The 12,249-nt window shown below is 48.3% G+C and overlaps 1 protein-coding gene across 3 annotated transcripts in view; it reads left to right on the top strand.

Moving 5' to 3' along the window:
- The window catches only part of pde8b (phosphodiesterase 8B), a 36,744-nt gene that overhangs the window by 17,504 nt on the left and 6,991 nt on the right, over positions 1-12,249 (top strand). For all 3 annotated transcript variants that reach the window (XM_076029517.1, XM_076029516.1, XM_076029518.1), the window contains exons 3-16: positions 1,362-1,552; positions 2,530-2,589; positions 3,281-3,338; positions 3,567-3,655; positions 3,763-3,841; positions 4,287-4,427; positions 4,522-4,610; positions 4,686-4,740; positions 7,472-7,517; positions 7,800-7,877; positions 8,309-8,385; positions 9,843-10,007; positions 10,995-11,040; positions 11,693-11,822. In XM_076029517.1, the coding sequence (XP_075885632.1) occupies positions 1,362-1,552; positions 2,530-2,589; positions 3,281-3,338; positions 3,567-3,655; positions 3,763-3,841; positions 4,287-4,427; positions 4,522-4,610; positions 4,686-4,740; positions 7,472-7,517; positions 7,800-7,877; positions 8,309-8,385; positions 9,843-10,007; positions 10,995-11,040; positions 11,693-11,822 (1,304 nt within the window). The remainder of the gene's footprint in view (positions 1-1,361; positions 1,553-2,529; positions 2,590-3,280; positions 3,339-3,566; positions 3,656-3,762; positions 3,842-4,286; positions 4,428-4,521; positions 4,611-4,685; positions 4,741-7,471; positions 7,518-7,799; positions 7,878-8,308; positions 8,386-9,842; positions 10,008-10,994; positions 11,041-11,692; positions 11,823-12,249) is intronic.

The following is a 12,249-nucleotide window of genomic DNA, read 5'->3' as shown; positions in this document are numbered from 1 at the left end:
TCGCGCCTTCGTCTGGCGGCGGCGGGAGGTTCGAGGGTCGGCGCGGCCTCGCTGGGATGGGGGTGTAAAAAATCAGTCGGCCGGTTCTTCAAGGGCCTCCCGCCGCTGGCGACGTATTCGGGTGGCGGGTCAGAGACGTGCGCGGCCCGGCTGCAGAGCGTGCGGAATTTCGCGCCTTTGCACGAGCGCCGCGGTTTGCACAACCCAGCCGCCGATCAAAGGCGGCATTGCCTTTTCACGGGAGCTCGCCAACGCCGGCTCTTTTTTCTTTTTTTTCCCTCCTTCTCTTATAGCGCGTTGATGCCTTCCACCCCAGCTCTTGAAACCTCACAGGGGAGTCACGACACTCAGGCTCCCCATCCCCTCCCCACCTCACCCCCGGGCTCTCTCTGTGCTGCACTCGCAGGTCGCCCTCTCCTTTGTTGTCCTCCGAAGGAAGCAGAGGTGACACTGCTGCTGCTGCTGCTGCTGCTGCTCTTGGCTGCAGACCAGCTGCGTGTGTGCGTGCACTCGAGCGCACGCGTGTTGTGTTTTCTCGCCGCTGTGCTGAGGGATGGGGGAGAGGTGGGGGTTGGCCTGGTGTGTTCATGGTCAAAACGCAGCGTGGGATGAAAAACATGAGTCGACCGCTCTGCTCTGCCGGCTCTTTGTCTGTCAGTGCGAAAGGCAGAAAAGGACGCCGTTTGTCACACACACACACACACACACACACACACACACACAAACAAACATGATGTTCAGTCATATTTAGTCATTCTTAGTATCAATCAATTCAAAACTTTCCCTCATGAGCGCCCACACTGCGTGGTTTATTGATCGCTGAGAACTTAAAACTTAAGGAAAATCTCTCGTCAGCACATCCAAAAAGGCTATCGCTTGATAATCCAGCTCCGTTTACAACTGTCACATGTCGTTACTTTGAAAAAGTCCCATCCGTGTGGCCCGTGGCAGTCCGGCTATCGCTGTTGAACTCCATCCCCTCCGTCGTAAATCCTTGGAATGAATTTGTCTTTCTTTGTGATAAGGACCTAATAGTCAAAAGTAGTGAACTCAGTGAATATTCAAGGGTGGAAAGTCTTACCACCAGGGGGCGGTGCGTCGATTCCCTTAAACCGTCTCAGATGACTGTAACGGATTGAGATTACCCAGAAAACAAGCCGACACGTCATACGAGCGTGAATGTTCTATGAATTGTCTGCGGAAGTCCACGTCCCTGGAATCAACGGGTACTTCAGATGAAGTCCGATTCTGGGATGTTCTCCGACTCCTGGAGTTGCTGGTGGAGGAACTCATTTACCGCGGAGACGCTGAAATGCTGAGGTTTCAGCTTCGTCTAACCCGGGCCGCGCGTCTCTCCTCAGGTCCTCCTGGTGTTCGCCAAAGAGGACGGCCAGAGCGACGCCTTCTGGTGGGCGTGCGACCGGGCGGGCTTCAAGTGCAACATCGCCCGGACGCCCGAGTCTGCTGTGGAGTGCTACCTGGACAAGCACCACGAGATAATCGTCATCGACGGGCGCCACTCGCGCTACTTTGAGCCAGAGGCTGTGTGCCGGTGAGTGTCTCCCTCATACGCACACACACACACAGGCTAGTATTATTTCCAAATCTCAGAGACAATTTCTTATTTTAATACATAAAAAACATTGTTAGACATTCAATCATTTAGTAGTCGTGTTACTACAAGCCAGTCAATGATGCACAGTGGGACTTTGACATACTGTGCAGCAAAAATTGGAGGCCCCAATCACCCCATCTGGTGTTCAGTGGTGGTACAGCAGGATCCGACCATGGTCGAATTCCACTCAGCTTCTGCATCAGCAGGGGAAAAAAAGGCCTCCGCAACTGTAGCACGAAAGTGGCACTTTTCAAACATGACAGATCCAAGGGGGACTGACACTGGCCTTGAGCCCTGGCACAAAAAAACACCTGTCCTATAAGATAACATTCATTCTTCACATGTCCAGGCCATTCAGAGACTCCAGAGAAGATTTTTGTCCCACGACTTCTCGCCACCATATAAACTGGCGGTCAACCATTGCAGAAACAGTACAATTTCTTTGTGACTTTCTGTTTTTCTGTTGACCTTTTGCAGCAAAAACCAAACGAAGTACTACTACGAAACCTGTTCCCAAGTGATTTAAAATAAGTGCCTTGTTATTTAGGCCAGGAACAGATTCATATCTCCCCCGTTGCCTTGTTTCCACAATTTGGCAGCTGCTCTCTGCTTTTCTGTATTTTGTTTTTCTCCTCCACACCCCCATGAGGCTCGCTACTGCTGCTGGTACCTTTTGTTCCTCCTACAACCCTCCGTCTCTGTCCTCTTCCCTTCTCCAGCCAAGGCCACTTCCTGTCAAGTACTTTGGCGTTGCGGTCGAAGCTCATGGGCAAGAAGTTGCACAGCCTGCCGATCTTTCTTAGTGCAGCGGCATGGCCACGAATGAGTCCACTCGGTCTTTACCTCCCAGTGAATAGAAATGACACTCCAAATAAAGCAGATTTACAGACCTGTCATATTTGTTTCATTTCCAGGTTGATCCGAGCAACCAAGCCCTCGGAAAACACAGTCATCCTCGCTGTCGTGCCACAAAAGTAAGCTGAAAAGAAGTGTACCAAATTCATTTTTCAATTGCCAGTCACGGAACCTGCAACTTAGTGACAGCCCATCCAAGATTTGCTATTTTCTGTGTCCTCGGTATTAAGATAAGAATGAATAAGTTAATGTTTCTTCTGAATGCTCAGATCAACAATCCTGCACTTCAGTGACCACTTTAAGAAAAATGACAATTCTCTAGTTATTACTTAAGCTAAATAAGGGTAAATTTAGAGCAGCGACGGGGCCAATTTGGCAAGGTCTTATTTAATATTCTTTTGAAACTGCATCAATCTGTAAAAGCCTTTTTGACTGCCTTCATATGATTCACATCACGTCACACATCAGATTTGATTGGCATCAAGCTAAAAAGAAAAAAAAAAAGGATGAAATGACTCAGGCATTATTTTGGTTATGAATTAGTTTCAAGGTCACAATAAGGAAAGGAAGTTGCTTTCTCATTTCTAGAGGGTTCCTAACCAAGAAAGGGACACGTTTTATTTTTGAATAATGTCGGTAAAGTGATCTCAGAATAAGTTGGGACCTTCAAGACACCGAAACAGAGAACTGAAGCCCTCCATTTCGAATGCTTTCACTAAGGTGTGACTCGACACTGGTTTGTGTATACATGCGACGTGACAAACGTCAGAGGCTACAGACGGTGATCGCTCTTTCCCCATTATGTTTCAGGCCAGCCGACCAGGAGGAGCCATCTGTTCTTCCTCTCCTCTGCGCCGGCTTTAGCAGGGTGCGTCCAGCGATTTTCCACAACTCCTGTTTGCATCAGGCTGAACTTGTAAACCCGTGTCCCCTGAGACGTCAACTGACAGCATGTCGGCCAGATTTGGAGCTTTAGTTGCCGTTCGACGGCGGAGAAATGTTGTAGAGGAGCAACATGCTACCAAGCGAATCCTCATTGCAGTTTCTTGCTTGTGTTTCTCCTCCAAATGCCGCTCAAACTGGTCTTGGCCTCCAGAGGTTTGCGGAGAACAGCAGCGTGGCTGCCTGCTACAATGAGCTCATCCAGATTGAACACGGGGAGGTACGCTGCCAGTTCAAACTCAGGTACGTCATGGAGGAGGAAAAAAAATAAACAGATGCACTTTCCGTACCGTTGTGCATGAACGGAAAGTCCGTCCTGTAAGGGCCAGTGTGTCTTTATTCATCACCAGGGCTTGTAACTCCGTCTTCACTGCGCTGGACCACTGCCAGGAGGCTGTTGAGATCACCAGTGAGGACCACATCATACAGGTACTGTGCACGCTTACACACAGAGTCAAACTCCCACTGATTTTTCCAATGTGTTAAATATGTGAAAACATTTAAGTACACACACATTTCTCAAGCTGGCAGACGTATAAAAGGACCTACATCATGCAAAGTACTTGCAATGTCACAAAGGGTTCTGATATGTCTTCCAGGTTACTGGAAGTTATGAAGAATGTTACTTGTTTCTGCTTTGTTCCAATTATTTGGAAGGTGCAACAAAGTACCAGATTGAGCAGGAAGCTTGAAATGATGGATAGTTGTTCATGTGATGATGCTCCACTGGAATTGGCAATGAAAAATAAAGAAAATGGCTAAAGCATGAGACCTTTAAAGGACCTTGCCCGTTAAAACTACCTTAGCTGATGGCTGATTTCTTATTCTTTCCTTTCATCAAGCCAAAATCATTCTTTTTTTAACCCCTCCCCAGTACGTGAACCCTGCGTTTGAACGGATGATGGGCTACCACAAGGGGGAGCTGATCGGGAAGGAACTGACCGAACTCCCCAAGAGCGACAAGAACAGAGCCGACCTGCTGGACACCATCAACACATGCATCAAGAAAGGAAAAGTCAGTGTCACGGCGTCCAACCGTGTGTCTGCTTTCACTCTTAAGACTGGGGCCGTGCTGTGTGGTGACGTGTCTCCCCCTACACTCTTTCCAGGAGTGGCAGGGCATTTATTTTGCTAGGAAGAAGTCGGGCGACAGCATACAGCAGCACGTGAAGATAACACCTGTGATAGGCCAAGGAGGGTACGTCAAGTTGAGGCACATGCTGTTTGACGCTGGTTAGGAATACGTGACGAGCTCCAATTTCGCTCCCAACAGGAAGATTCGCCATTTCGTAGCCATCAAGAGACCTCACGTGGACAACAATAACCAGGTAAGAAAACATACACCTCTTGCTATCCTGAGGGCGATGAGTATGAATGAAGGGTGGTGACATCCCTTGAAACTGGAGCTTTGACACTCAGGAGGACCAAAAAGTCTGTTTTAACTCACGTCTTCTATTATTCCATTTGATCACAACTTGGAGGCTGATTGGACGAAGGGCTGATTCGACCACCAAACTAACTAACAGACCAATCAGATGCTTTACTGCAGATTTATCGTGTATAGCTGCAGCTCAAGTTGCAAGTTGCATCTTTAGCTACCGTATTTTCCGGACTATCAGCCGCTACTTTTTCCCCACGCTTTGAACCATGCGGCTTATGCAAAGGTGCGGCTTTTCTGCGGATTTTACTTCACCCGCCAGGGGGCGCTTTAGCATGAAGTGCTAAAGCGATGAAGTGATGAACAGTGACAGGTGGTTTCTGGGCTCAGTGTTCATGAAGCGACTTTAATGGTTCCAGTGCGCATGAAGAAAAAGTGCCAGCGGTCCGACGTGTGTTCAGTGGGTTCAGTGCGCAACTTTTCTGTTTTGGCTCTCGTCTGTATGTTCTCTTGTCTTTATGCGCTCTGTCTTTGTGAGCTCCGGTGCGTCGCGACGTACCAATTAACCGAGGTGACGAGCGGGACCCCGCAAACAGGATCCGCGGTGCGAGTCCAGAGTCGCAGGCTCGCAGCCGCCGAACCGATCTGCTCCGCAGACCCGTTTCCTAACAAAACACCTGTGGCTTATAGTCCAGTGCGGCTTGTATATGTACACATTTGTTTTTTTCCCCTAAATTTAGCTGGTGCGGCTTATATTCAGGCGCGCTTTATAGTCCGGAAATTACGGTACATATCGCCGTGCGTGTCTGAAATTTTAAGACGGCCTGAAAATGGCTTTGATTTGAGGTCGGCCAGGCAGATGAGCAAGATTTCAAGATAAATATTCATGCGATTCAGTTACTCTTCAAGGTTGCCTGACCAGGATTAGTCAAGCCTGCACATTCACAAAATATTCTAATAAAGCCAAGTGCCTGCATGTACAGTCCTTAAATCCCTTGCAGCTGTACTGCAACACAACTCAACTTGAAGAAATCTGCAGGCTCATAAACCTACTTTTGCACATCGCAGCGGGTGCAAAACTCTCCGAGTTTGAACAGATGTCAGTCCGCCAGCGACCCTGCCGCGTCACAGCTTGGGCCAATCAAGTCGGGTGGAGTGATATTAAGTCCAAAGCTGCCCAGTTTGGCGGCCGGCTGACAGGGTCGGGGCTCTCGCCGCGATCCCTGCAACCCCGAGGGCTTCCAGCACCGCCGAGCCGTGCCCCGCAACTCTGGCTCCGCGTCAGGTGTGCGCGGCCGCTCTCAGCGGTGTTCCAGGCCAGAAACGTCATACCGAGCTAAGCTACGGCTAATCGCAGAGGATCCCCCCCCCTTCGCCCTCCACCTCGCTAAGACCTCGGAGGACTGGCAGCCAGGCGTCGGGGCTATTTATATGCCCCAGTCAGGCTAGCTTTAGCCCGCTGCTCTCTTTCACGGTGTGCTTACAAAAGGCAAGTCAGAAGTTGGCACCTGCCCTGCGAGGCAACAGACACATTCATCCCCCGCCAGCCCTGAGACATGGCAGCGGCTCATCCCATTCTTCAGTTGCTGCCACGGCCTGAATGGGGCCGAGCCAAACTGCTGGTATATTATTTCAAGACTTGTAAAAGTTTGCCGTTGAAAGCATTTGTTCATATCAACAGCCCAATACCAAAGAGGTCAGTTCAGGATAGTGTTGTTGTTAAGTCATCAGGCCTGCAGGGATGTACGGTCACCCGTCTCTGGCTCGGCCTTTTCTATTAACAGCGCCACAAACACCTGAACTTTCTGCCAGGTCGACTCAAGAGATATTTTTTGCAAGCGGGGGATCTCTCGTCTTGCTCCAGCTGCCCCAAGAATCCCGTTACGACGCAGCCTGGTTTAGCATTAGAAGTGTTTACACAGGGTTAAGCCTATTTAGTGTGTACGGGAGGGTCAATAGGGCTAAGGGATTTAAAAAATAATAATAATACTGTCACTTTGTGGGCTTACATTTCATGTCTGAATTAAATAGCGATGAAGAGCAGTGAAAATAAAACTATCCAAATAAAGCACAACAAGAATGTCCACGCTGGCCATTACATAAAGGTGGAGGATGCGCCGTCAGCAGTGTGTAAAAGGTGCTGCGAGTCCTGGCTGAGGAAAATCCTCTAACTGGATTAGAGGCACCTCATCTGCATATCTACAACAACCTTAGCGGGACTAACAGGATGTTCTGTACAAACAGTCGCAGGCAGGAAAATTGCAAACACGACAGGGGGGAAGCAGCTGAGCAGCAGAGCGCCAACGTGTGGCGGCAGTGAAATTTAAAAAAAAAAAAAGAAATCTCGGGAGATGGCTGGATAAGATTCTGTCGCCCTCTATCTGTCAGGCGATCACATTTCTTCCCAGTGGAGCTTCGGTAGCTTCGCACTTAAAGCCCAGTTTTACCCTGTCCAAAGCTACACTGCTGTTCTATGCCCCGATGATGCCCATTGGTCCAGTTATATTATGGGTGAATAAAAGAAACGCATAGCTCCAACCCTCCAGTTTTCTCCAACTCTGAAGTCGAAAAAGGTTCTCAAATGTCTTTCATCTGGAGGATTTCACAGATTATGGTCATCAAAACACTTAATGGATGAATAAATGAATCTGGACTTTTTCTCCCCCTCCTCCATCTGTCAGGTCCACAAATACAACAAGGAGGACAGGTGCAGCGGCGAGCACTCAGGTAGAGACACCCACACCAGCTTCAACCAGGACCCGTTTTTTACTTTTCACTTTTCATTTCTACATTAATCTTTTTTGGAATCTACACATATTATTGTATTATTATTCATATTGATGATAAAAATTGCCTTTGAGCGTTGCCTGACTATTTAGACTGGTGCACCGGCTTTAAATTATACCCTACTGTTTTTGAATGTGTTTCAAAGCTGAGCAGAACACAGGGACTAAATTTAAATGTGTGTGTTCTTTTGGGGGGTTTCTTTTTCATCCCTCCTGCAAACAGAGTGCTACGCTCTCCGGCACCGGGACCGGCGGAAAGACTCGGTGGACGCCAGGTCGCTCAGCTCTCGCGGCAGCGACGGTGAGGCCAACTCAAGGGACTCGGTCCAGTACCGGGACTGGAACCGGCCAACACATGGAGGTTGGGGTTGGGGGGTAGTCAAGCAAAAAAAGGCAGGGGCGCAGTGGGCAGTGAGCCAGGCTGCGTCACGGAGGCCTCTCCAACTCGAGAGGCGCTTCGTGGGCTGGTGATGACACAAGGAGATGAAATCAGAAGAGCCCCCCCCCCCCCCCTCCTCCACTCACCTCCACACAGCCTCTGCTATTTTTAAAAGGCGTCTGCTGAGTGACGCTTCTCTGCAATCAAACCTTTCACCTCCCTCGACTTCTTTTTTCTTTTTTTTAAATTCTATATTAATACTTCACACTTTCAACAAGGTTCTGTTTTTTTTTTTATTCATCCGTTGTGCAGCCTGATTAGAACCCTCTCTAAAACGGATCTCTGCCTTGCAGCGTCCAGCCTCCAGAATCGAAGACATTCCTCCGTGGCGAGGATTCACTCCATGACCATCGAGGCTCCCATCACTAAGGTATATCACCAGGTGACAGCCGGACGGGGAGGAAAAAAAAAAAGCACAGACGGGCTAGCTAGCAAAAGCTGGAATTGTCTTTTCTCTGGTTTCATCTTCGAGAGCCGCTCGTACATAACAGGTTCCCCCTGCAAAATAGCAGCGCGGTAGCCTCGACTCAAGGACCTTGGGTGTTGATGCGGCGGCACCTCGCGTCTAACGCGACGCTCAAGGCGAGACGTGACGTCGTGAGCGCGGCTCCGTTTAAGAGAAAGTCCAGCGTCGGCGGCCACCCTTTCACAAATATCACACCGAGTCCCCGTCACGCAATTTGCGCCTCGGAGCGACGTGAAAGCACAAACGGCCCTTGTGGGAGGAAATCGCTCATTTTCCTCGCTGGCGATCATCAGGTGTCACGTGTTGTTGTTTTTTTTTTTTTTTAAGCGTCGCATTTCCGAAGCTCAAATGCAGATCTGCTCACTTAGCAGATTTGTTTTGTAACGGGTGAAATAGCGATTCCCTGCGTGACTTTCTGCGAGGATCCCTGGGTGGAGAAGGGGAGGGAGGGGTGCTGGCGTCAGAGTCGGAGGTGAGCCGCGGACTCAACGCAGCGGCACCTCAAGCTTTTGCAGCGTGACGCAGGAGCCGCGCAGGAGCCGCGAGTCGTGCATAATGGAGGAGTACCGGGGAAGCACTTACGGCACTTAAGTGTCATTATTCGTTCGCCATTTCTGCGTTCTATATTTACCTCATAATTGTGAGCCCGGGGGCGGCGAAACAAGCCCGCACGCGGCCGCTGAGCCAGCCGGGCACCCGCCGGGGGGTGACGCCGACAAAACTCAAAGGTCGCGACCTCGCGCGTCCTACGCCAGCGAGTCCAGCTCCACGGCCAGAGAGACTCAGGTTTTCAAAAGACGGTTTGTTCTGATGAAAAAATAAATAAATAAAAAAACTCACGGTTTATTAACATACTCAAAATAAGCTTAGCAGGAAGTGTTCTTATTCTTATGTGTGACCAGCGATAAAATCTTAAACACTTTGGCACTGATGGTATCGTAACGATCACATCCTAATTTGTGGCAATTTATTTATTCATTTCTTTTTTCATTTCTTTTCTACGACTGCAATTCCAAGTGCGATGATCTGGTCACTGACTTTTTACAGGACACCGTTGTACTGCCGGTTTGCAAAAACACCCTCCGTGTCGTCGACTTTGAGCTTCACTTTAAGGTGAAATAATAGAAGCTGCAGTAACAGAAACCTCCGATATTCCGTGTGCCGACTTCCTGGTTGCGCTCGTCTCGCTCACAGGCCGATGAACTCAGGTCAGTCCTCGGGGGGGCCCCCAAGAAAGAAAAGATTTCCTCAGCGTCACATGCGCGGCTCCATGACAGCAGCGTGAAGAAAGGAGGGGGCGGGGGGTGGTGTGGGGGCTGTTTTGTGCGTTTCGTCGAATCTCTTGTTCCTCGTGTCCTCAGGTGATAAATATCATCAACGCGGCCCAGGAGAGCAGCCCGGTCACCGTGGCCGAGGCCCTGGAGCGGGTGCTGGAGATCCTGAGGACCACCGAGCTCTACTCGCCCCAGCTGGCCTCCAAGGAGGACGACCCCCACACCAACGACCTGGTCGGCGGGCTGATGAGCGTAAGACACAGCGCAGATACAGTTTAACACCTGGTGTAAAAACACAGTTTTACTCCAGGGGTCACCAACACGGTGCCTGCGGGTACCAGGTAGCCCCCAAGGACCATACGAGTCGCCCGCAGGCCTGTTCTAATCATAGCACAACTCGTTGAGCTGCGTCTATATTTCAGTTTTTATCCAACCTCGTTAGGTCACTGTTGAGAACTCATTAGTGTGATCAGTGTCTTCAAATAAATCAGCATCATTAATAATAATACATGACTGAAGGCTAAGTGAGGATATTTGTTATTAGAGGAGAGTGTAGCACACTGGTTGCCCTTCATATGACTCAGCACCAATGAAGGAGCTCTCAGGTTCGAAAGGGTTGGTGACAAAATGTTCCTACGTCAATTAAAAAACATAAGTCAGTTTCTTTTTGTACCCATGTCCAGTAATTACTGGAATTTTAACAAAGTTTTTCATTATTGCTTTTTTTTTTTGTTTGCACAAATCGATGTTTTTTTTGTTTGTTTTTTTAATTAAAGTATATAATGTAGTGCTCAGTTGATTCAATAGTTTTCATATATCTATTGTACAGTATCTATTAGCGTAAATCTTGGGGAGAATTGAATATTTATTTATTGGCTGAAAACTGTAGATAGAAGCGCGACCTTTGCCATAAAAAGAAAAAAACATTAATTCATTCATTTTCCATACGTACTTAGTCCCAAGCTCAGGGTCACGGGGGTCTGCTGGAGCCTATCCCAGCTGTCATAGGGCGAAGGCAGGGTGACACCCTGGACAAGTCATCAGTTCATCGCAGGGCCACAAGGACAAACAGATTATTGTTATTACTATTATTATTTATCATTATTATTATTATTGTTATTATTGTTTTTATTTGCTATTGCAAAACGACTGTTCATCATTTTAAAATTGGATTCGATTAATCTCACTCTTTTTCTTTTTTTCTAATACATGGACCCTCTGTCGTGTTTTTTCTCTTAGGATGGGCTGCGGAGGCTCTCAGGGAATGAGTACGTTTTCTCCAAAAGTAAGTAACTGTGTTTGTAAATACAGAGTACTTCAAATAGGAAGTGTGGTGTGAGGTGCTGCTACTGTCAGTGAATAGTGTGTTATGACATATATCACTTTTTTATAAGAAATGTGGAATGAAGTCTAGTGCTTTCAGCCTTGCATACCGATTTGAAGGTGTGTGTGTGTGTGTGTGTGTGTGTGTGTGTGTGTGTGTGTGTGTGTGTGTGTGTGTGTGTGTGTGTGTGTGTTGAGGGGGGACACTTCACGTTCAGACTTCAATATCGTGTTTTATCGCAGAATGACGTTAATGTGAGAGGAGCGTGAAGGGGTAGCCGCACTGTTAGGTAACCCGAGCTCTGCTCCCACTGAATCTCATGAATAAATCTGAATTGTAGAAATCCCAGAGTGTTGGGCCTTTCACATAACTGTGTTATCTGACTGTCATTAAAGCAATGTAAGTCAGCGGAGCCTTTAAAGCGGATCTTGCGCAACACTTTCGACGGCGGTTTCATAATCTCGTCACTCACCGTTCGTTCGTAGCCGGACAGGAACGCAACGTTTATACAAATATCAGCCGTCCAGATTCTGGGTGGTTGTTTGTAAAATAACGCTTCTGCTCGTCCTATGGCCGACTCACCTTACACCGTTGTGCTTGTGCGCGCGCGCAGACATGAGTCAGAGCCAGCTGTCCATCCCCGTCACCCTGAGCGACATCCCGCCGCACATCGCCGAGATGCTGAATGACGAGGAGTGCTGGGAGTTCAACATCCTGGAGCTGGAGGCAGCCACGCACAAGAGGTACGACTGAGCCGAGGCTGCTACCAGAGACTCATTTGAGTGACTGAGGTCGGTCGGCACAGCAGCTCTCCTCGGCTGCGGCTACTTAACTGAACGCTCACGAGGGAGAGTGGATGTACTCCATTTTCGCAGATCGATACGCTCCAACCAATGCGCCATGTGATGCAGAGTTTGAGAAACTCTGTATCACATCCTGTACTTAAGTAAAAGTATGGATACTTGTGTGGAAAAAATACTCTGAAATGTACTTAAGTATAAAATAAAAATGTTTTTGCAATTAACAAAACAATACTGATAATTGATAGTTGATCATTTTGCTTACTGCTGGATAGTTTGTTTTTCTTCTTCCAACTGCAGGACAACCAAACTGTAATCAGTAATAGTTACAATCAGCCATGATTGGATGTTTACACCTTTAATGTCAATA

The sequence above is a fragment of the Nelusetta ayraudi genome, unplaced genomic scaffold, assembly GCF_046127955.1.
Source record: "Nelusetta ayraudi isolate G7.1 ecotype Tasmania unplaced genomic scaffold, CSIRO-AGI_Nayr_v1 ptg000026l, whole genome shotgun sequence".
In the NCBI taxonomy this organism is placed as follows: Eukaryota; Metazoa; Chordata; class Actinopteri; order Tetraodontiformes; family Monacanthidae; genus Nelusetta; species Nelusetta ayraudi.
Note: the sequence above shows the minus strand (reverse complement) of the source record. Positions and strands in the feature narration are given on the sequence as shown.